A 22,794-nucleotide genomic window follows, 5' to 3' on the forward strand; every position below is an offset into this window, starting at 1 on the left:
ATCTTTCGCCTGTATCTATAATCTGGCTCTCTTTTTCAAATGTTCACCATTTTGCTGTGGTGTACATGACGACAAATAAGGTTTCCTCCCACCCACCATCCAGTAGATGTTAGGCCAAATAGGGTTTTTCACCCTTGAAAGTGTTACAAGGATCTTTGTTGTTATTGACACAGTTTAGAACAATGGTTTTCAACCTTGGGCCCCCAGATGTTCTTGAATAGAGATGGACATGAACCTTCCCCTACCCACCCTCAGGTCACTTCTTCACTCACCAGCTAATGTGCACTGCCCTTCCCCTCCTCTTCAGGTATTTGTCCAGTCCCAGCAGGAGTATCTTCTTCCCTCCTCTGCCTCCTCCAGCAGCTGCCCACTCAGACAAGGAGGTGGGGCAGAGATTTTCACGGCACTGTCTTGAAGTGGGCAGCTGCCGGAGGAGGTGGAGAAGGGAAGCAGGCACTCCTCCTGGGACTGTACAAATGCCCAAAGAGGAGGGGAAGAGCAGCATGTGCCAGCTAATGTGTGGAGGTGACCTGGGGGAGGGGAATGTGGAGCTCCTGTGATCCTGTGCTGACGAATGGCATGAACCTCCATACCGAGATTTGTGCCTATCTCTATTCTTGGACTAAAATTTCCAGAAGCCTTCACCACTAGATGTGCTGGCTGGGATTTTTCGAAGTTGTTGTCCAAGAACATATGGGTACCCAAAATTGGGAAACACTGGTTTAGAAAGTTACATTTTAAAATGAGGCTACACTTTAAAGTATACAATTCATTCATTGGTTATATGTTCAAGTGTTTTAAAAGCGATTTGTTGAATTGCTTGTCTTGGTCATCACTTTTTTCTTCCTTAAAAAAATTAGGAGTGATAAGTCTGCTTGACCTCATTGTACAAGCAGTGGGAAGGAAGAGGACAGCCAGTGTTTTTAGCATGGTGTACAATTCCAGTTGAAGATTGTGGCTCACCTGTTTTTTGTCCACCGGATTGTAATGCATTTGTGAAAAACAATCCTAAATATCCCTAGAGAACAGCCCCAACAAGGCAGTCATCTGCTTGTGGGGCATAATCATCTCTTGCAATAGTTTCTATTTTTAGAAAACACTTCCTGTATTGTCTTTTTAACTAAAGGAACCTTTTGTGGGTTCCATGGACATGTGAGTGATATTGGGCAACAGTTCTCAACCTTCAGTTCCCAGTTCTCTTTGGATTTCAGCTCTCTGAAAGCATGGCCAGTGGTCCAGAATTCTGCAAGTTGTGGTTTGAAACACCTACACAACTAAAGGGTGAGAACTACTGAGCCAGGCTGTACGCTTACATCATGTGGGTTGTCTGCAGTCCTGTTCTGCCTGGCTTTATTAACCCATTTAAACTGAGAGTGCGGTCTAGAAAACTCCCGCCATTTGTCTGTGGCTGCACTGTTGCAGTGGAACATTGGTGACTTGCGAGGAAGTTGCCTTGCAAATAAACTTGTCTGCCAGGGTTTCTTGCACTGAGAAACTCTTGGTAAACTTCCAAGGAGTCCATGGTTTCCCCTTCCAGAACACTGTTTGGGGGGATGAATCTATTAAGTAAAAGAACACACAGGATTACTGCTTTGTGAGCTCATTAGTGGCATCTGTGATTCATGCTTTTCCTTCGGAGGTTCCAACTGAGACCCCTGGAGAAGGAGCCCAAATCCTAGGACTAGGGAAGACCTGCCTATGATTCATGCCGCCTGAACAACTGATACCTTGGAGGAAGAGTGAGCAGCCAAATAAGGAACGAGAGCCAGTCTGTTAGGCCACTGCTCATTAGATTAGAGCAGTGTGGGTGATCTTATTGAAGTCAAGAGCAATTTTTCCAATTTATTGGCAGCCCAAGGGCTCTAGTACCTAGGAGGACTGGGTTAAAAAGAGAGATGCATGGCCAAAGAGACTAATTGGCATGTCTTCTTATTATTATTTTAAAAGTTTAATGCTGTAGTTATGTACTGTTTTCTGATGCATTATCAGCTTCCTAAGAGTACTATAGTCCTTTATAGACCTCTAGGAAAAATCAAAAGCTTGTTTGTCACATCTGGCATTTATCTCTGAAATGGTTCATTCCAGTATGAAACCAGATAACCATTTCCTATCATACCAAAATTCAACTGACTAGCAAGGTACAATAAGTTTTCACTAGAGATGGGGGTACTCGTATACGAATATCCCCACACAGGTGGCAATAACGAGGGTTCAGCCCCATGAGGGCAGACGGTCCACTCCCTGATATGCCGCGAATGCAGTAAATGCCACGATTCTTCCAATGACTCCGCAGAGCCACTCTTCGACCTTGCAGCAAGGCTTGTCCTCCCACCTCCTGCCAGGAGTGGCTAGCTGATTGCGATCGGCAGAGCCATTGGAAGAATCACAGTGTCTGCAGCAGCAGCTGATCAGTAAGTGGACCATCTGGTCCCATGGGGCTGGACCCTCATTATTGCCACCTGTGCGGGGATATTTGTATACGAATACCCCCATCCCTAAGTTTCACTAATGGTGAAATAAATCTAGACATCCACATCTTACTTTTTTCCAGGTAGAAAATTTATTAAACTTGCCAAATTCTAATCTTGACACTGTGCTATTGCAACAATGGTTTTTAACTTCTTCTTTTTAATGGATCCTGGCCGTGAAAGCCTTTGAGAATACATATTTTTTAAAAAAAATGTTTTACTAATTACAATGACAGATTACAATTTTTCTTTAATGTTGGGAATTATGTTTTAATGAACAGGGTCCCTTCAAAGCATAGCAGTTATTCTCCTAGAAGGCATAAGACCATTTACAGAAAAGAAAAAAGAAACAGGTGTGAGTGTGTGGATGCACACCTGTGCATGTATGTGTGGTGGGGCACTACAAGGATGCTACAGAGCACAAGAATGGCCCTAGGGCCACATGCAGCCAACAGCCCTCATATTGTCCACCCCATGCTAGACAATATTAGGGTAGAGGAACCAAGCCAACAATCTAAAGAACCCTCTGTTTAGAATGCTGTGCTATCCCAGTTCCTTGCTTCCTGCCAGATTTGTGGCTTTTATTAATTGGCATTCCTTAATTCTTTCCCTGCTTCCCTCTCTCACTAGACATTGTACAACTTTTAGTTGGCTTTTAATCTGTAACTTTGCTGCTGGGCTATCTTGGTCTATTCTTAGTTATCCCTGGAACAAATCTATGAATTTCACTGCTTGCAGCCACTTGCATTATGGTTTCTCTAAGAAGAGCCTGCCGGGATTGTGTGGATTAAAAAATACACTCTGATGGGAAATTCCCATCTTGAAGAGAAAACTGTTGTTGGTATTAATCAACATAATCATGCTTGGAGGTACATGTTGCAGCATAACTGTGGATTCTTACTGCAAGGTAGCCCTTGATTGAGACCCAAACTTCATAAGGCATTGATTACATGGTTTGCCTTTTGATTGCAGGATTTTATTTTCACAAAATAACCAGAGCAGGACCCTGATACAGATCAAGAGGTGATAGAGAGATTTTAGCACTTCCCACCCCAATTATGGCCTCAGTATCATTAGCCAAAGATGTTGGAGTTTGTAATCTGCTTTTGTTTATGTATTAAACATGTTTTTTTTGTTTTACACTTTACTTATTCCAGCCACGTCTCAGAATCCTACAGTCCTAAATCATATTCTGTATTAAAATCAGGAACGCTAGTGGTTATTATAAAAGAGTAATTTCTCAAACATGTTTTAGGTTATTTGCTAAGTTTATGAAACCCTTGTGGCATCATAAAGGATAACAAACTGATGATGGCATGAAGTTTCACAGATCAGTGTATTCATGAGACACATATGGTCTTTGACCATAATAAAGTATTCATTCATTCATGAGACACATGAGGAGCTTCAGAATATAGTGGTGCCTCGCAAGACGATGTTAATTTGTTTCGCAAAAAACTTCTTGTGAAAACATCGTCTTGTGAAATGCGGTTCCCCATTGAAATGAATTGAAATCTAATTAATGCGTTCCAATGGGAAAATAGTCATCTTGCGAAAATCGTCCATAGAAAACAACGTCTTGTGAAGCGCAACAGCGATCGCAAAGACCAATTGTCTTGAGGATTAATCATCCCGCAAGGCAATTGTCTTACGAGGCACCACTGTATATTTAATTATTTGTTGCATCAGGTTTACTGATATATATCCCTTATACATGTTTTTATCTAATATGCTTTGTATGCACAAGTGTTTAGCACACATTCAGTGATGTAACCTATTTGAAATGTATTGCATATGCCTCTTTCTTCATCTAGTTGCTTTTTAAAATCTATTAAGGTTTTTTTTTTCTTTTACCTTTCTTTTGATCGATGCTAGTGTCCTTCACTTAGCTATCATCCATCTTCACAAGGAACTGGTGAGAAACCTCTTAGACGTGATAGCAGATTTCAACACTGCTGATGTTCTCAATTCAAGGAATGACCTTTACCAGGTATGAAAGAGGAGTTCCCCAAAATTGGTAGGAGACATCATTCAGTGGCCAGTCTAATTAGCTTTTGAACATGGAACTGGATGGATGAGAGGCTCTATCTCATACTTAGCCACAGGCAGCAAAATATCGTGGACCAATCCTGGCAGCAGGTCCCAGGGAAGGGGGGCAAGGAAGAAGCAAAGAGGCCTCAGTGGCTTGCTTTTCCTGCTGCAAAAATTCATATGCCTCCTTGCATGTTACTTCCTACTACACGTGTAAGATATGGGGATCTTAAGCATCTATCATATTAATTGAATGAAATCATTGTAGTATCAACCTACTCATCTTACGTTGCTTAGTAGCATTTGTTTTTAACAAATGGATGTGTTGAATGACTGTGGGTTTTTTAAAATTTGGTGATCTCTCCATATTTAGTTACTCCTTTCCTCTCTTGTTGCACAGACCCCATTACACTTGGCTGCCATCACAAAACAAGCAGAAGTGGTGAAGGACTTGCTCAGAGCTGGGGCAGATATGAGCCTTGTGGATCGCCATGGCAATTCAGTCTTGCACTTAGCAGCTAAACAAGGGGATGAGAAGGTGTTAAAAGTAATACTTAACCACAAAGAGGCATCTCTGATTAAAGATCTTCCTGATGGGGAAGGTATGCAAATGCGACAAGGAATTTGTGGAACTTCTTTTAAGATAGTGTGCTTTAAGTACAACAAACCAGTGCTGTGACTATCATTGGTCACAGCCAATTTATTTAGTATTTTGAATTTCTGAGTCAGTCCCAGCATTGTTAATAGCTAGTTGTTGAGAGATCGCCCATGTGTCCCGTCCCCCCCGAAATTAGTCGTCATTATCACCATATCTGTTTTGTGTTGCTGGGTTTGCTATAATTATTAAAACTTGGAGGATTTTATATAGGAACAAACAACAACAAAATGCAGGAGTTTACATTCTTGAGTCAATAATGAAGAAGTCAATGAAGAAGGAAAAGAGTAGCATGTCTGCACCAATGTCCTGTACAGACTCCCAGGCAGGAGTTACAGGAAAACAAAACCTATTTCCCATCTGTTTCTTTTAATCTCTGCCCCCACTGCAACATTTTGACATTCCCATAATAGAAAACGTATAAAACAGATTGTCAAAAAGATGTATCTCTCTCTCTCTCTCTCTCTTTACCATTTTTCTTATATTCCTATGCTGCACACCCTTAGCTTGTTATTCCATGGGAAGTAACATTTTAGGAGTGTCATGTCTGCAGTATGCCAAAATATTTGTGTTGCTACATGAGGGGCAATTTAGGGTTCTTTCCAGGTGTGTCTTTGATCTCATGAAAACCTAGTAGCTGGCAAAAAGAGCCTATTGCTAGCTCCCCCTTTCACTGGCACATACACTATTTAAGAAATTTAGAATGGTTGCCACCATAGCGAACAGTACTGTACAGTGGTGCCCCGCATAGCGAGCGCCCTGTTTAACGACGAATCTGCATAGCGATGCAGATTTTGCGATCGCAAAAGCGATCGCATTGCGACGTTCTCAATGGCCAAAAATCGCATTGCGATGATCGGTAAGCATTTCGGTAAGCGTTTCGCTTACCGATCTCCGCATTGCGATGTTTTCAAAACAGTGATCGGCAGTTCCAAAATGGCCGCCGGAAGAAACAAATGGCCGCCCGCAGCATTTTCGCGGTTTCCCTCGCATACCGGGCGGCGAAAATGGCAGCCGTACGGAGGATTTCCACATAGCGGTGAGTTTATCCCCCATAGGAACGCATTAAACCTGTTTTAATGCGTTCCTATGGGGTTTTTAGTCCTGCATAGCGATGAATCCGGATAGCGACGATTTTTTTTTAGAATGGATTATCATCGCTATGCGGGGCACCACTGTATTTTAAAAGCTATTTTGCAGGAGAGAAAAAGGGCAGAAATGCAGCCATGATTTTAAGCACACCTTCTTCACCCACAAAATTTGTGTCAATTTTCTGTCCCCTTGCATAATTGTGCCCTTTTTTCTTTAGGCCCAAAACTATTATTTCTAAGCAGGAAAAGTTCAAAACTTGCTGAATCCTGACCAGCCCCATAATCCATACAGGTCCAGTATCTTAGTAGTAGAGGGTCTACTTTGCATGCAGAAGGTTCAAGCTTTTCTCTGAGATAAGGAACATTCCTGCTTGGAACCCTGGACTGCAACTGTCCAAAGAGTGTGAACAGTTCTAGGCTAGATGGATCACAGGTCTGACTCAGTGGCTGAGATCCTGTTGTGCAGCTATGCCTACGTAAGTCATAGTAGTAGGGAACATCCTGTCCAGAAGAAAGTCAAGTTCAAGAAGCAGTTCTGCAGGCATGTTGTACAGCCAATTGCACTATTCAAATTGCATGATAAGGATCATCTGTAACACTCTGTATACTTCCATAGGCTTAAATCTACATTATGTCAACTGCAATAGGATTTCGGCCAGTATAATATGTTGTCTTATGTATTTTCCATCTTTCTGGTGCTGCTGTGCTTGCCCTGATCTACTGTTCTGTGTGTTGTGTTTTGCAGGCCTGGCTGCCATCCACTTAGCTGTGATGGCAAACAGTGTGTCTTGTCTCAGACTTCTCATTTCTGCTGGGGCAGATATCAATGCCCAGGAACAAAAATCTGGGAGAACTGCCTTGCATCTGGCTGTTGAACAAGGAAATGTCTCCTTGACAGGCTGCCTTCTGCTTGAGGTAAGCTCCCTAAGGGCAAATTCTCCCTCTCTCCTTTCTTTCTTTCTTTTTCTCTCTACCTCCCTCCCGAATTACGTTTGTCCCTCACTAGGCCGGAGATCAAACAGGCCACACTATGCAACATTTCCTAGCAGATGTGAGGTGCTCAAGGATTGCTGCTCTTGCTCTTAAGCGATGCAAAAACAAAATACATCAGCCTCTTTTTTTCAAATACACTGTAACATAATATACGACTGTTATTTATATACAGTCAGAAGAGAAACCAGAGTATCTATTATTTATATTATATATTTTTACTTACATGGGAAATCAGAGTAATCTCTCTCTGGGCTAAAGTGTGTAGATATGGCCTGTTCTTAGTGAAGGATATCCTAGGTAAGAAGTGGACAATTTACTGTGCAATCTTTAGGTCATTTCCTTAATCAGTGGTTTCCAACCTTGGTTCTCCAGGTGTCCTTGGACTAAAACTTCCAGAAGCCTTCACCACTACCTGTGCTGGCCAAGATTTATGGGAGTTGTAGTCCAAGAACAAGAATATCTGGGGGTCCAAGGTTAGGAACCACTGCCTTGGAAGTCTCGCTGAGTTCAATGTTTTTTACTTCTAAGAAAGTATGCATGGGATTAACCACATAATGGCCTTTTGGTTGGTAAGATGTCAGTTCTGCACATTTCAGCATGATTTTCACATAAGGAAATATAGAATGCTAAGTGTATGCTGTGGTTCTGATCCAGATTGGGCTATAACTCCTTGAGAATACCAATTAAATGCATTTTCAAATGTGCCCGTTTTTGTGTACACTTTTTTGCTTTCCAGCTAAACATATGTTTGTAAAGGTGCACAGTACAGTGCCAATATGCATGTAAGTAGCTAAACTAGCATTTCATTTCATTTTTTAAAAAAGGGGGATGCATTTGTGGACAGCACTACATATGATGGAACGACTCCACTTCATATAGCAGCTGGAAGAGGCTCAACAAAACTGACAGCTCTGCTAAAAGCAGCAGGTAAGAAAACACAATTTTTACAATTATTCCTTACTTTTAAAAAAACAACAGGCCACAATCCTATTTTCAATTTGCACGTGCATATGGGAAATTTTGCAAGTCTTGTCAGAAAATTGCTGCTCACTTATGGAGCGCTGACAATGTTCCTGAGTGCATTCCTGATCAATTAATGAGTGGCAATTTAGTGCAAGACTTCTACAGTTTCCATTATGCAGGCATACATGAGTCTGACCAGCATTAATTCAAACTCTTCTAGGGCTGCAAAAAGGACCTCGCTGAGAAATTCTGATGAGCCAAAGATAGAGCTAGAGACCTAATAAGTGACTCAACAGCTCAAAAGACTGTGTGACGTTTATTCCTAGGTCGTACTGTTGGGTCTTAATTAGTGCTCCTTGCCATCTGCCTGCTTCCTTTTTGACACTAGTGTCCAGCCCCTCATATTCCTCTGTCCTATATTTGTTTGGCCCCTTTTGTTGCTCTTGGTTTTTTTCTCCAATTTCAATCTGTAGAGGTCAAACCACACTTTCAATAATAATAATAATAATAGCAATAATAACAATAATAACAGTAATAACAATAACAACAACAACACACAAAAGTTAAAGAACTGACAGAAAGGGAATATGTGAAAAAACTGCAGAAAATCTTAAAATCAAAATTAAATGGGGGAAATACAATCAAAGCCATAAACACATGGGCAGTTCCAGTAATTAGATACCCAGCTGGAATAATAGATGGGAATCAAAACAAGTTAGAAGAATTGGATCAGAAAACACAAAAACTAATGAACATGCATCATGTATTACATCCAAAAAGTGATGTGGACAGATTATATTTACCACGAAAAATCAGAGGCCATGGATTATTGCAAATATGGCTGGTAGTAAAGAAGAAACCTAAATAATTATATCACTACAAGCAGATAAGAATTACTTAAGGCAGTGAAAATGGAGAATATTTTGAAAATATCAGAAACAAAGGCTCAATATAAGAAACAACAATTTGAAAATAAATTTAACAGCTGGAAAACCCACTGTGTGGACGGACACCTGAGAAATATTGATGGGAAGCATGATCATAATTCAAGATGGGCATGGCTAAAATTGGGGACCGTTAAGAAACAAACCAAAGACTTGATTTTTGCTGCACAAGAAGCAGCACTCCAAACCAATGTGATGAAAGCTAAGATTGAAGGAATGAGTGCTACCAGCAAATGTGGACTCTGCCAAGAAAAAGATGAAACTGTGTCACACCCAGGGCCGGACTGGCCATCTGGCAATTCTGGCAAATGCCAGAACGGCCGATGGTCAGAAGGGCCGGTTCCTGCCTCAGCGCAGGGCCAGGCTGAGCCCCCCTCCCCAAAAGAGAGCGAGCAAGAGAGCGAGAGAGCGAAAGGGAGCCTTCCCTCCCCGCCCCCTTGCCTTGCCTTGCCTCTTCCTCTTCCTCCTCCTTCCTCCTCCTCCCGCCCCCTCCAGCTGGGGCGTCCCCCCCCAACCTCCCCGCCCGGCCCAAGAGCACACCCGTGCCCGAGGGGGGACAACGCCGAGGCCCGGCTCCTAGCGCGGCGGCGAAGGCGGGCTCCGGGCGGCGGAGGCGGCAGCCATGGGGATGCGGCCGCTCCGCCTCCCTCCCACGCCCGTGGAGCCGGCGGCGGCGGCGGCACGCTTTGTTCGAGGCTAGCGTGGGCAGCCGAGACGCCGCGGCTTCCCGGCCCTGCCTGCCTGCCGGCTGCTCTCGGGCCGCGGCTGGTGCTGGTGGCCGGCCGGAGGGTCTGGCCGGCGCATGCCCCGCTCGCTCGCTCGCTTCCTCGCCCTGGCACGCCGGGGCCGGGGAGGACCGGAGGGCGGAGCAGGAGCGGCGGGAGGAGGAGGAGGCAGCCTCACCTCGGAGCCTCCCCCACCGCCCGCCTGCCCCGGCCCGGCCAGGCCCGCTGCCCGGGCGCCCAGGTGGCCAAGAGCGCACGGTGCCCGGGCGCGTCGCCTTCGCCGGGCACCCTTGGCCTCTCCAAAGGGAAGCGTGCCGCTCGGGGACGGGAGAGGGAGCGGGCGCCTCGGCCGGCCTTCCCCGGGCGGGCGGGCAAGGAGGGAAAGCCGGGGGGGGCCGGAGAGGGGAGGAAGAGGAGGAAGGGGGCGAGGATGGGGAAAAGAGCGGAGGGGGGACTGGAAGAGGTGAGGAGGGCCGATCGGAAACTGGAAGCCGAGAAAGCCTCTCCTCCCGGGCAGGGGTGGCCATGCTGCCTCCCAGGAAAGCCCCTCTGACGAGGCTGGGCTGAAGTTTCGTCGGCAAGCCCAGCCTCAACCGGAGGGATCCTGACCCGGTCCCGGGAAGATCAATTTTCCTGGCCAGTTTTTTTTTAGTGAAAATTTCCTCATCAGAGCTGGGCTACGCTGTCTTTGTTTCACCGTCCCCTGAGAATGTCACAACCCCGCTTTAGATACGAGTTGCCTTCTTATCCTGCTCCTTAGGATGCGCTGCGGCAGAAAAGATACACTCCTCTTGCACAGGGAGGTTCTGTTTATTCGTTTCGTTCATATCCTCGGCTCCCTCCCAAGTTTTATCCTCCTCCCTACAGCCCTGTGAGGTAGGCCAGGCTGATGGCGAGAGCACCTCGCTCAAAATCCCCCCGGTGCATTTCAGGGGTCCATAGGACCAATCCTGGCCCAAAGCCAGGTGGGCCTGTGTCCCCACAGCCGGTGGGCCTGTGTGCTCTAAATGCCAGGGCCGATTTTTGGTCCCAGTCCGGCCCTGGTCACACCTCATCTGTGAATGTCCAAAGATCGCACAAACAGATTATAAAGTTAGACATGATAGAGTGGCAAAATTAGTGCACTGGTCATTATGCAAAAAAATATTTATTTATTTATTTATTTTATTTATATCCCGCCTATCTAGTCGCGAAGACTACTCTAGGCGGCTAGATATAACTTGCCAGCCTTCAAAAACTCATGAGAACATCAGGTAGAGAAGGTGTCAGAGAATGAGGAAGTCAAGATTGTGTGGGATTTCTAGATCCAAACTGATAACACAACCAGAACATAACACAACAGACATAGTAGTAATAGAACAAAGAAATGTCTTCATCATTGACATTGCAAATCCAGGGGATGCCAGAGTTGAAAACAAATAATTGGAAAAACTAACAAAGTACAGAGAACTGGCAATTGAAACATCTCACTTCTGGAAGAAACACATATCAGTGGTCCCCATAGTCATTAGGGCTTTCGGAACAATATCAAGAAATTTCACACAATACTATAAGCTGTTGCAGATCTCAGAAATAACACCATAAGAGCTACAAAAAACAGCAATATTAGGAACAGCATACATACTTGCTGATATTTAACAGATACTTAGGTTTTTGGTTAAAACTTTTATCTGTTATATAATACCAGTCAATGTTTTTATAATTTTGACTGTGCCTAGTGTTTTTGAATCATCATAATTAGACCAGAAATGGCCACTGCAGTGAAGATTCTTTCAGATTTTTTTCAGTGTTCTTTTTGTTTGACTGTAAAGGTGCAGATCCCCATATAGAGAACTTTGAACCATTGTTTGAACAAGAAGATATGAAAGACAGAGACTGTGAAGATGAAGGGATTGTACCTGGAACAACACCTTTGGACATGGCAACAAGCTGGGAGGTAAGGGGCCGTGCCCTGCCTTTCAAAAGTTAATAGATGTTTTATTTTAGGACAAGTTTGAACATGCGTGTGAACTCACTCCTGTAGTAAGATTACAAAAATGGGCCATTGAGCAACAGAAAAAACAGGTTGAAACAGAAGCTGCTTACTAGAAAAAGTTGGTATTTTTCTTAATGCTAACACTTAATGCTAACTCATCTCTTTCATAATAGGTATATGACATCTTGAATGGCAAATCCTCTAAGTCAGAGGCAGCTTCTGATGACCTATTGACTCAAGGTAGGACTATTTAAGCTGGGGGAAAAAATACTGTAATCTTTTTCCAGGATATGGCATAGCTTTTTTATTGCATAATAGCTGATGAGAAAAACTTTAATCATCCCAGGACTTCCTTGTCTCTTTTTATAAAAAGCGTGCTTCATGGAACCTCCGCAGAATGGCCACATGTTACCATCTTTTCTTCTATGCAATCTTTAATTTTAAACCCGCTTTTCCATGAAGCCTTTGTCTTCTTGTGCTATTCTTACTTACCTTGGAATCAGTGTTATTAAACCTATTTGGGCTTACTTCTGAGTAGATATGTATATGATTCCACGTTTAATATCCTAGGTTACTGTAACCGCCACACTCACACTTCACAGAGTGGTTGCTACTTCACTTTAAAACTCTGCTGCCACCAACTTATCCTTAAAATTCAAGAGAAGGACAAGTGTAACTTTGAAAAACAAAAACTGGTTTATTGATTACAGGAAATAAAAATAGTAAATCACTGGTAAAGAATCAATAAGTCAATCACTGTAAATAAATCACTGGCTCACACAGACTATTTCACACTGACAGGCTCTCTCACTCACTATAACTTAACAATCACCTTAAACCCTCAGCTCAAACTCTCATCTCTATCTATCTAACACCATACACACCCCTTTATATCCCAGCTCCTCCCCCTTTAGCACCACCTTCCGTCCCCTCATTGGCTGCTGTTCCACTGCCCAGCTGTGACGGACAGGTGAGGGCAGGGCTGAACATTACAGTTACTATCTCCTCAGTGAAACAAAGATGAAGTATCCATAACTGCATACATTCTTGTTTGCACTTTACCTGTGACATTCAATTTCTTCTTCTCTTTCTCCCTTCATCAAAATTTGGTTTGTTAACTCCTAAGGGAAGGGACTTGTATCTGTTCCTGGAAAATGACATGAAGGTGAAGGCCACAACATTTAATTACATTGTTTCTCTGGTAGCTGGCTCGAGGTTGGTAAACTGAGTACTGTACTCAGCTCACTAAGGGTGGAGAACAATGTGTAGCCCGCATAATTAAATTGCAAATTGCCCAGAGAGTGCTTTAAATGCTATGAGGCAGTATATAAGTAGTACACTGTTTCGCTTTGCTAATGTAGTGTAAAAATTAGTGTTGGGCTGGGGTCCAGGAAATCCATTTTCAGGTCTCCACCTGGCACTGAAATTTGCTGGGTGACTGTGGGACACTGACTTTCTCTTTCAGCCTAGCCTACCTTGCAGAGTTGTTATGTGGAAAGAGAACCAAGTACACTATCTTGAACAATTTGACGAAAAGACAGACTATAAATGTAACCAGTAAGTAAATCAACCAAGTGGTTAATTCTTTTCTCACTTTTTCCCAGGAAACATGAAAGAGCTGAGTGAAGATGTGAAATTGCAGCTTTACAAGTTGCTTGATGTGCCTGATCTTAACAAAAATTGGTCCATGCTGGCACAAAAGGTGGGCCTAGGAATATTAAACAATGCTTTCCGGTTGAGTCCTTCTCCATCAAAAACTCTACTGGACAATTATGAGGTAACACACCATTGCTCTCTTATTCAGATTCTGTTGTTTTAACTTGAGCTGTGCATGACTGTAATAAAATTTGACTTGACTTAGAAGTTGGTAGTATATCCCAAACACCCTTGTTGCCTCATAGAGGATTTGAAGGCTACCCCACTTACAACACTTCTTCTGTTTTGTTTAAGGTGGGGCCAACTTCTTGTTTACATTCCATTTCACCTCAGAGCCTGACAGTGCATTGAAAAGAATACAGCTGCATGCGCAGAACTTGTGCGTGTATCAGTATGCCCATGAAACTGAATTTATGCCCTCAATAGCTTTAGGCCTTCTCAATTATTTCCAACAGTTTTATGTAAATTACACTCCTTGGCAAGAGAATATGTGAATATTTGTATCTGTTTTGTTGTTGTTTTTGAGCAATTGTGAGAAGATTGAATTCTAAAATACAGAAATGCCTTGAATAAAGAAAAGCTAATCACTGGGCTATATTTGTTGCCCAGAGTAGATCTTAAATCTAATATAAACAAACAAATAAATAAATAATCTTTTATTTCACCAGGTAGATACAGACATTATAAGAAAACATGTGAAAGAATTACATGGATTTTTTTCCTTGGATAAAATAAGTTTCTGAGATATTTCCATCTTGCTTTTTAGGATATGAATTTGCCACCATTTAATAAGATTAGAAATCGCTGCTTTTTGTAGTAGTATAATTCCAAAGAACTGTGAAATTACCTATCAACAGCTGTGCTAGAGAATATATGGTATAAATAGCTATTGATCCTCTAAAGGAAGCTTACCTCTGTGTCTGTATCTTTGTTTTGTGTTTCCCTTTATATAGGTTTCTGGTGGTACAATAAAAGAGCTTGTTGGTGCTTTGAAAGAAATGGACTATCCAGAGGCTGTTGAAATAATTCAAAAAGCATTATCCATTTCAACAAGCCAGTCCAGCCAAGAGAAAGTGAAAGATGCCCCACCTCCCTTGCAGGAACTACCTGTGTCTCCCATGCAAAAACAATCAGGTGAATTGCCCTGTGCCAGTCCATGCATCTATGCCATGGAAAACCAGACTTGCAAGAGGGTTAGAATGTTCAAATCTATGGCCGGCTGCAAAACCTGCTGGATGGCTTTGAGAAGCCGGTGTCTCTATCTTAGGCTTCTTCTTAGTCTGGAATATTGCCTGAACTCCACGGAAAAGAGGGAGGTGCAACTATCAATGCATTTGTGACAGTTTCCAGCCACCTGAATTGGCACGTTCTTCTCCCCAGACCATTATGGTTGTGATAGTGGAGTACATTCAGTAATTAGTATTAAAAGGTTTAGAAGGAAGAATGCCATGAACTGATACTGAAGACGTAGTTCAACCATTTCAGAGCTCAAGAGTACTTCATTACAAATAATGATGTTCCCTGCAATGTGTTATTTCATGAGTAACAAGGTCGCCATTGTCATTATGTTTAAAAGCAAACAACTACTTCTTTCCATTCAATACTCTTAAAATGTTGCGGAGGGAGTTAATATGGGGGCACTTCTGTAATTTTTAGTGGCCAGCATCCTGTTACATGATGTTATTGCAGAAGGGTAATTGTGTAAGCATTGTCACTGCTAAAGCAGGCCCCTCTTTGCATGCCCAGTCTCATGCTGCTGCATGAGACACTGATTGCACAGTTGCATGACCAGTCATGCAACAGGGAGCCTCTCGGCACAGAAAAACACTTACATGATTGCTCTTATGCTCTGTAGAGGATACTGGCCCGTGTAATTTCAAAGAAAAAAAAAACAATTTAAAAAGCAACTGGATAATAACAAGCAATGTAACATGTAACTTCACTAATAATGACTCACATCAACTTTAAAAAAAATAATTTTCCAAGCTATCAGCCATCCTACTGAAACTGAGCAGAACTCTGTTTGGAGATTGCCTGGATGGACATAAGATACTGGGGGGGGGGGGGGGGAAGAGATGCAGAATTACAACTTTGTTTAAATTACTCTTAATAGTTGGCTAAACAAACTGTGCAAGTATTTAAATTATTTCTCCCCACACAGAGATGTACTTACACTGAATTCTTAAACACACTAACTGGGATGCAGGTCCATTAAAGTCAACAGGATTTACTTGTTAGTACTTGGTTATCTGGCTATGGAGCCCGAGGTTGAGAGTTCAGTTCCTCAGCAGGCATCCTAGAAGAGCCAGCCAGTGTGGCCTTAGGCAAGGTGTTCAGTCCCAGGATGCCCCCAAAAGAAGGGACCGGTAAACCACTTCTGAGTACTGTACTTTCTAACTAAGAAAACACTGGAAAGGGTCACCATAAGTCAGAATTGACTTGATGGCACACAGTTATTGAACATACTTCGGACTGCACTGTTAAGAGTTCACATGATTTAGAAGTGTAGTCATCAACTTTTTAAATGTTTGCCCTTGCATTTCTGTATTTTAAAAATAACAGTTGAAAAGGAGTTAAGGCATATTACTGCTTTCCTAATGGTAGTGGGTTCAGACTGTGAAACTTCATCTATATCATGCTGATACATCAGGAAACACAAAACCCTCCCCGTGCCCCTGAATTTGAGGGCAATTCCAAGAATTACAAATTGGAAGGAAAGAGGAGGAAGTCTTTGATGAGAGAAACTGGAGACAAATCTTCTGAGCATATACAGATTCTTAGCCGAGTATTTCTAGGTTCTCTATGTTCTCAGGCAGGGGTAAAATATGTTTTCTACTGAGCAATAACATCTATGCAGAAGACTAGAAAGCATATATTTGCAAGAGCTCCAGCCCGGAATTGGCCCTTTTCCACCTTTGCAAGCATTGCAATGAAACATGATTGTCAGTGGAAGCACTGACAGAACAGAGAGAAAAAGAGGCTCTAATCAAACTGGATATATGGTAGTGTTCTGTCGGCTGCTGTTTCACGTAATCTGGCTTCTTTTATGACATCAGTGTTCCTTTCCCTTTTTAGCCGGTGAGCTCTGCAATCTCCGACTCCAGGACACCGAAAGCATGTGCGACAGTGGGGTAGAGATCTCCCTCCGAAAACTTAGCTTTACGTATTCAGAGTCTTTCACCAATAAGTCACCAATAACGTTGAAGAAACTGCCCACGGGATATGGACAAGATGACCTGCTACAAGGAAAAATCGAAGCCACCTAAGAGGTGCAAATTCGTGATGGGAAAAAAGCAGCTAGCAATCCAAAGGGCACTAGAAGAAGCAGTTCTTGGAAAGGTACAGTCACAGGGACTTTCAGCAAACCCCAGTTGTATCCCTATACAGTGGGATAGCTCAGGAAAAGATTGTATGAACTTTATTATTTTCTTAAGACCTTCATCTGCAAATGAAATTAACTCCCCTCTTGTTCAGTGAAAACTGTGTTAAGAGGACGTTGATAATGGGCCGAAATTGTGAAGCACAAATATGTCACAAACCATGACGAGGGTAGATGCTTAAGCCAAGAAAGTATAATGTATATTTCAATAATTGTATTTAAAATTTCATTTGGTGTCTATAAAATCATTCAAGCTTCAAACTGTTTTCCCTTACTGTTTCACCATATTCATACTGTAAATATTTCAGCTTCAATGACTTATTCTTGAGAACATAAACTGTGCTTTTTAAATGCTTGGGGGTTTTTTATTTTACTTTTCTAATAAAAAGCAAAATTGAAATCATTTTCAGTGTTTGTTGTGTTCCAAAGTATACATGATATTCTACAAAGAGCTACGTATGTGGTGAATCGCTTGCAGAGATGTGAAAACACATGAAATGAAAATAGTTCTAAATACAGTAACCTGTAGTGTGATAAGGTATCCACACATACATACAGAATTTAGGCACCTGAGAAAAGGCTAAAATTCAGCTAAACAATTGCTGAATTTTCTTCAGAATCAAAACCACAGAAAGACAGTGAGGTTATCTGTTCTGTGCCCAAAATTTACCAACCTCCTGAGTTCATTGAGAGTTGACAAAGTAAGGACTCCATTTTTGAGAAGGTGATGCCTTGTATTTGTACATCCATGAACATTTACAGCATGTTTCAATACATGCAAGAAATATTGTGGTGTGAAGCCCTGTTAGTCTATTACAGCAAAAAGGGGTTTTGTGGCACTTTAGACTGACCAGTTTTATTTGGAAGCTTTTGTGGACTACAAGTCACAAAAGCACTGATACTTGTTTCTAGCTAGCAAGTAAACCATAGAACCATATGCATACATATTTTACAGATCAAAAACTATCTTTGAGGTAAGCCAGTGTGAAAAGGAAACCTCCTCCCATTGCCCTTTCTCAGATTCTCCCTAGTCTTCATTCTGATCAGTGCTTTGTAAAAGTGCCAGAGTTCACATCTATGTGAAAGTCACATCAACCAGAAGTCCTTTTGACACAAGTAGCTACTGCTTGTGACTACTAAGTGGTAAAGGAAAGGCACTGGTTATCAACTGCACCACTGTCCAAATGATCATCTCTTTCTTGTCCTTGGCTGAATGTCATGTTGGTATCTAGAGCCACACATCTGTCTACCAAACGTTGGTTCTGCAGTGTAGAGAAATGCTGCCCAAAAGCATGCATCTTATATTTGGCATGATTCATTTTATTGCTCTCAGAGTGTGTTCAGCTGAATTTCTGAAAGTAGGCTCACTCTAAAGATCAGCTCTTTGTTTCAGTCTAGGGTACAAAGGGGTCTCCCATGTGGTCACGAGAAGCTGGCATTAAGCCTCTGTTTAATGGTCCCAGTTTATGCAATTCTAGATGCTGAATCACATAACTGCAAAAGATCCCTGTTTCTATTAGGCATTCTTCCTCCATTCCAGCAGGGTTCTCCTCAGGAAATGTCTTTGAGTGATGTTATGCTGAGTGACTTTTCCAGCTCTTTGACACTAGTAGCCTCCCAGGGATAAAACAATATGAGTTTTTGCTTTTCTGTGAGAAGAAAACCATTGTCACTGAATCTCCCCATAACGTTCCCAGAATCTAGCCAAACAAAAGGAGCGATGGCTGTGGTATGCAGAAGAATCTGGAACTGATCCCCTTCTTGGGAAACAGAAGCCTGGAAAGGAGCAGATGATTTTTTTAAAATTATTCCATAATCATCATCATTACTGTAGCTATTGATTTATAACTACTGTGAAATACCACATACTTTTCCATTACTCATTCTCACAAGCTTACTTAGAAGAAGGGAAAGTAAAAGACACATAAAAGATACAGAAAGCTTCCCAATATTAAGATGTTTCATACCACAAACATGACTACTTTTGTATCAGTTTCACAGTCATGGTGTTGTTACGTGCCATCAAATTGCATGCAATTTATAGCACCTCCATGGATTTTTCAAGGCATATGAGATACTGAAGGACTGATTTTGCCCTTACTGCATTTCCATAGCCAAGTGAGGATATAAAACCAGGTTTCCTGAATCTTAATGTCACTCTTGTCCACTACCTCATTGACTGTATTTTTCCCTCGAAAAATCCCAAAAGCACAAATGCCCACCCACTGAAGGACCTATTTCACCAAGGAACAAAAGGAATACAGGAATAATTTTGTTGCTTACATGAAGCTGTGGATCTTCTAGTCCTACTGCATCCTTTAAGGAGGACAAGAAGTGGTAATTGGTTGGACTGTAGAGCTTGCCTTCACCTTCAAGGTAAAAACTGATGACGCAGCTTTGCCTGGTACAGTTTCCACATCTTTTTAAAAGGTCCCTGACTGGCTCCTTATAGATGGGCAAAGCACTTCCTGCCTTTACAATCACACCATCCTTAGCCAAGGTACATTTGGGCTCCATCCAACTCCAGTCATACAGAATGATCTGCAGAGCACATGAAGTGATCAAAAGTTTATGAATACTTCATTTTCTTAAGGAAATTAAACAACTCAGTTGTGTTAAACATATGTTTACATTTAATCTGTTAAAATAAAAAGAATTTGAACATGCCAGAGTCGTATTTTTATTACAGCAAAAATGCTGCATGAGTTTAAACTGTTCCATTTGAAATCTCGAACCTGGTAACATCCCCCTTTAACACACTTGGACGCAAAGTGGGGAGCTATACCTACATATGTGCGTGTGCGCAATCCTGAAGAAATTGCAGATAGAGATGTAAGACTCTGAGATCTTCATAAGGAAAAATATTTTTATCCAGGCTCCATACTGCATCTTAAATGTCAGATTTGTTTCAGTTCTGCTAGTTGTTAAAACTGGTAAATGCAAGCACTGTTACTGACTTTTTGTGAAAAGAAAATCCCTTTTAATATACTATTTTTTTTAACCGAAACTGTTGTGCTTACTCTTAAACTATGAATTGCATTTCTTGTTAGAAGAGGGATTGAGTGATGATAAAGGAGAAGGGGGAAGGCGTGAGGGTTTCTCAGAAATCAGAAATTGGGGAAGATGATGCTGAAATATTGGGAAGCACTGCTTTAGTATTGCTCTTGTTTTGTTCCACATTTGATTTCAGGGTATGGGCTGAATAATGGAGATGGAGTTTTGTTCAGAAGAGGTAGCCCTGCTAGTCTGCGTTAGCACATCAGGCAAAAAGAAAAAAATCCAAAACAGAGAAGACAATAATGTTGTGGCACCTTGAAGACTGCTATATTTTAATGTGAGCTTTCTTGGACAAGTGGAAGTGGACCTGTCCATGAAAGCTCATATTAAAATGAAGCATTTATTTATTTATTTATTTATTTATTTATTTATTTATTTATTTATTTATTTATTTATTTATTTATTTATTTATTTATTTATTTGATTTATATCCCGCCTATCTGGTCGGGTGAGGACCACTCTAGGCGGCTAACAGTCATACAAAATACAATAAAATAAAAATAGACAATTCTAAAAGCTAAAAACTCTACTTGGGGTACACAATACAACAGGCAAAACAGTAAAGTAGGGAAGAAGAGGGTCAGGAATTATGTGTTGGGAAGGCCTGCCGAAACATCCATGTCTTTAATTGCTTCTTAAGTTAGTCTTTAAAGTTAGTCTTTAAAGAAGCACAATGTTTTTGTCTTCTTTATATTTTTTTCTTTTTCTTTGTTTTTTCCTGATTTCTCCCACGAAGCATTGAAAACAATGGAGAATTCTAGGATTTTAGCATAACTGGGCTTGATCAGCACCATGCTCGTTCCAAGAAAGATACCAGCAGGATCAGGGCTTTGCCTTTCAAAGGGCATCTAGAAGCTCTCCCTCCAGCCACTGAGAGGAGTTACCCTAAGTTTTCTTATCTCTGTGACTTTAATGTTTGATAGTTCTTAAAAGCTCATGGGATCATTTTAGCTTGGCTTTCAAAACAAATTTCTTTTAATTTACAAACCTATAATCTTCAGTGTTATCTCGGATTCCCAAATACATACTGGCGCCTTATAGCTGCTCTGTTTCACTCACAAATCAAACACTGACACAGATAGGCAGATACTGTGGCTGCAAAAGTGACAGAGCTGGTAACTAGCTAGACACACACACTTTAGAGGGAAGGAGACATGAGACCCGGGGGGGGGGGGAGAGAGCATACGTGTGCATGCAAATATACACATACTACTGCCCCCACAAGCCATCTTAGGTTTCCACCCTCTGTTCAATCTATGTGGCTTTATGTTGACATGGCAAGTACCAGACCTATAAAAACTACCTAGTAAAGTGGCCATGTAATCAACCAACACACCCCCATTTTTAGAAGCTCTTGACCAGTTTCCTGTTTCCCTTCCCAATTCCCCCCCACACTCAATATGACGCAAAAAAGCACTTACTTTCAGTGTCAGCTGATAGTCAGAGTGAAGATCTGAGACACCATATATGTAGAAGACATCTTCCTCCTCATGGGCCACAGGCAACAGAGAGGCAAAGAAACGCTGGGCAAAATAATGGAGCATTTTCCACTTGCCTCCGTACTCTGAGAAGTGGGGGGGAAAGTTAACCCTTTTTCCTTGAAATAACTTCTGACTTATCATATACAAAGGTTAAAAAGACACTGTTTTGGCTACACCTCTCAGAATGTCCCACCCAGTACAGGAAGTTAGGTAACCACCATGCTGATTGAACGATTTTTCAGAGGTGTGGCTTTCTCCCCACTCCAAAATGGGGTACCAATGTGGGCTATTAAGAGTCCTACCTTCCTTTCTAGATTCAGCCAAAGATCAAGGACTGTTTACTTTATGAAAATGGAACTCTCTACTCAGGCCAGGCCTTGTTCTTCCTATCTACATGCAACAAAACGAAGATTTCCCTACAAAGGTGCCACAATGTAGATGAAGAAACATAGCTATGCATATGATGAAAAATATTACATGTGCAGGCACAAATTCAAACGTACTCAAACACTCAATGTGTGTTTAACCTCAAAGGTGGGTGGCAGGATTGCTGGCATTTGAGCAATTAAGGAGACCAAAAAAATCTGAAAGCTTGATTTTTAAGTATTTCATGCAGCTCTGCTCACCAAGAAGCAGAGGCAAAAAAAGCAGCTTTCTCTTCTCTGTGACAAGTGCTAAATTAATCATGCAACAGAGCAAAGGTATTACAGTACTGCCTTCTGCCCATACCATAATCTTGTGCCCAAAAGCTATTATTCTCTCTAATAGCTGCTAGTTTCAGCTCAGCAGATGATGTAAGTGTTAGGTATGATGTGAGTAAGAAAGAATAATCTCCTCAAGCAAAAGAAGGATGCTGGAATCGGGTGTGTCAAGGTGACATTAAGTGCAGGAGGAAGGCTTAGAAAAGAGGAGTTTCAATTTCTGTTCTTCCCCTAAAACAAGATGCTATGCGACAGGTGAGGGGGCTAATGCAATCCGTAAGGGTGGCTAATAATTCAGAAGCTATTATCTTTAATTCAGATATTATAGGTACTACAAAGCAGCCTTTTGGGGAGATGAGAAAGCAAGCCTCTTCTTTCTCAGATCAGCTATGATCCGTCTTCTCCTTCCCTAGAATTAGCTTGTATGCTGGTTCTTACATTATTTTTCTTCCATTTCTTGGAAGGAGAATGGAAAAATCATGGCATGTGCAAAATGGTAGGTTGCAACCTTCATTTTAAGAAAAGCTGGATGTTTGGAAGAGAAGCATTAAATAGCCCTGGGGGTGGTCCAGGTTACAGTCCGCAACTGGCAATACTATGCTTTGGCTTCTGCACATTAAAAAGGAGGGGCAATGTCCTTACAGTTGTATCACCAGTGACTGCCCTTATGAATGC

General features: G+C 41.8%; 2 protein-coding genes across 8 annotated transcripts in view; one reads left to right on the forward strand and one right to left on the reverse strand.

Moving 5' to 3' along the window:
• The window catches only part of NFKB1 (nuclear factor kappa B subunit 1), a 77,957-nt gene extending 60,674 nt beyond the window's left edge, over positions 1-17,283 (forward strand). For 3 of the 5 annotated variants that reach the window (XM_073001858.2, XM_073001859.2, XM_073001860.2), the window contains 8 exons: positions 4,344-4,458; positions 4,900-5,101; positions 6,991-7,160; positions 8,063-8,165; positions 11,682-11,806; positions 12,019-12,085; positions 13,450-13,622; positions 14,455-15,802. In XM_073001858.2, the coding sequence (XP_072857959.2) occupies positions 4,344-4,458; positions 4,900-5,101; positions 6,991-7,160; positions 8,063-8,165; positions 11,682-11,806; positions 12,019-12,085; positions 13,450-13,622; positions 14,455-14,841 (1,342 nt within the window). In that variant the 3' untranslated portion in view covers positions 14,842-15,802. Of the gene's footprint in view, positions 1-4,343; positions 4,459-4,899; positions 5,102-6,990; positions 7,161-8,062; positions 8,166-11,681; positions 11,807-12,018; positions 12,086-13,449; positions 13,623-14,454; positions 15,803-16,576 lie in introns of those variants that run through there. The other 2 variants (XM_020805424.3, XM_078394623.1) reach the window with 1 other exon arrangement.
• The window catches only part of MANBA (mannosidase beta), a 72,075-nt gene continuing 63,423 nt past the window's right edge, over positions 14,143-22,794 (reverse strand). For 2 of the 3 annotated variants that reach the window (XM_020805428.3, XM_020805429.3), the window contains exons 15-17: positions 21,359-21,501; positions 19,164-19,421; positions 14,143-18,656 (exon numbers count right to left, since the gene is read on the reverse strand). In XM_020805428.3, coding sequence (XP_020661087.3) covers positions 18,432-18,656; positions 19,164-19,421; positions 21,359-21,501 — 626 coding nt within the window. In that variant the 3' untranslated portion in view covers positions 14,143-18,431. The remainder of the gene's footprint in view (positions 18,657-19,163; positions 19,422-21,358; positions 21,502-22,794) is intronic. The other variant, XM_020805431.3, reaches the window with a different exon arrangement.

Source organism: Pogona vitticeps, chromosome 5 (genome assembly GCF_051106095.1).
Source record: "Pogona vitticeps strain Pit_001003342236 chromosome 5, PviZW2.1, whole genome shotgun sequence".
Taxonomy (NCBI): Eukaryota; Metazoa; Chordata; class Lepidosauria; order Squamata; family Agamidae; genus Pogona; species Pogona vitticeps.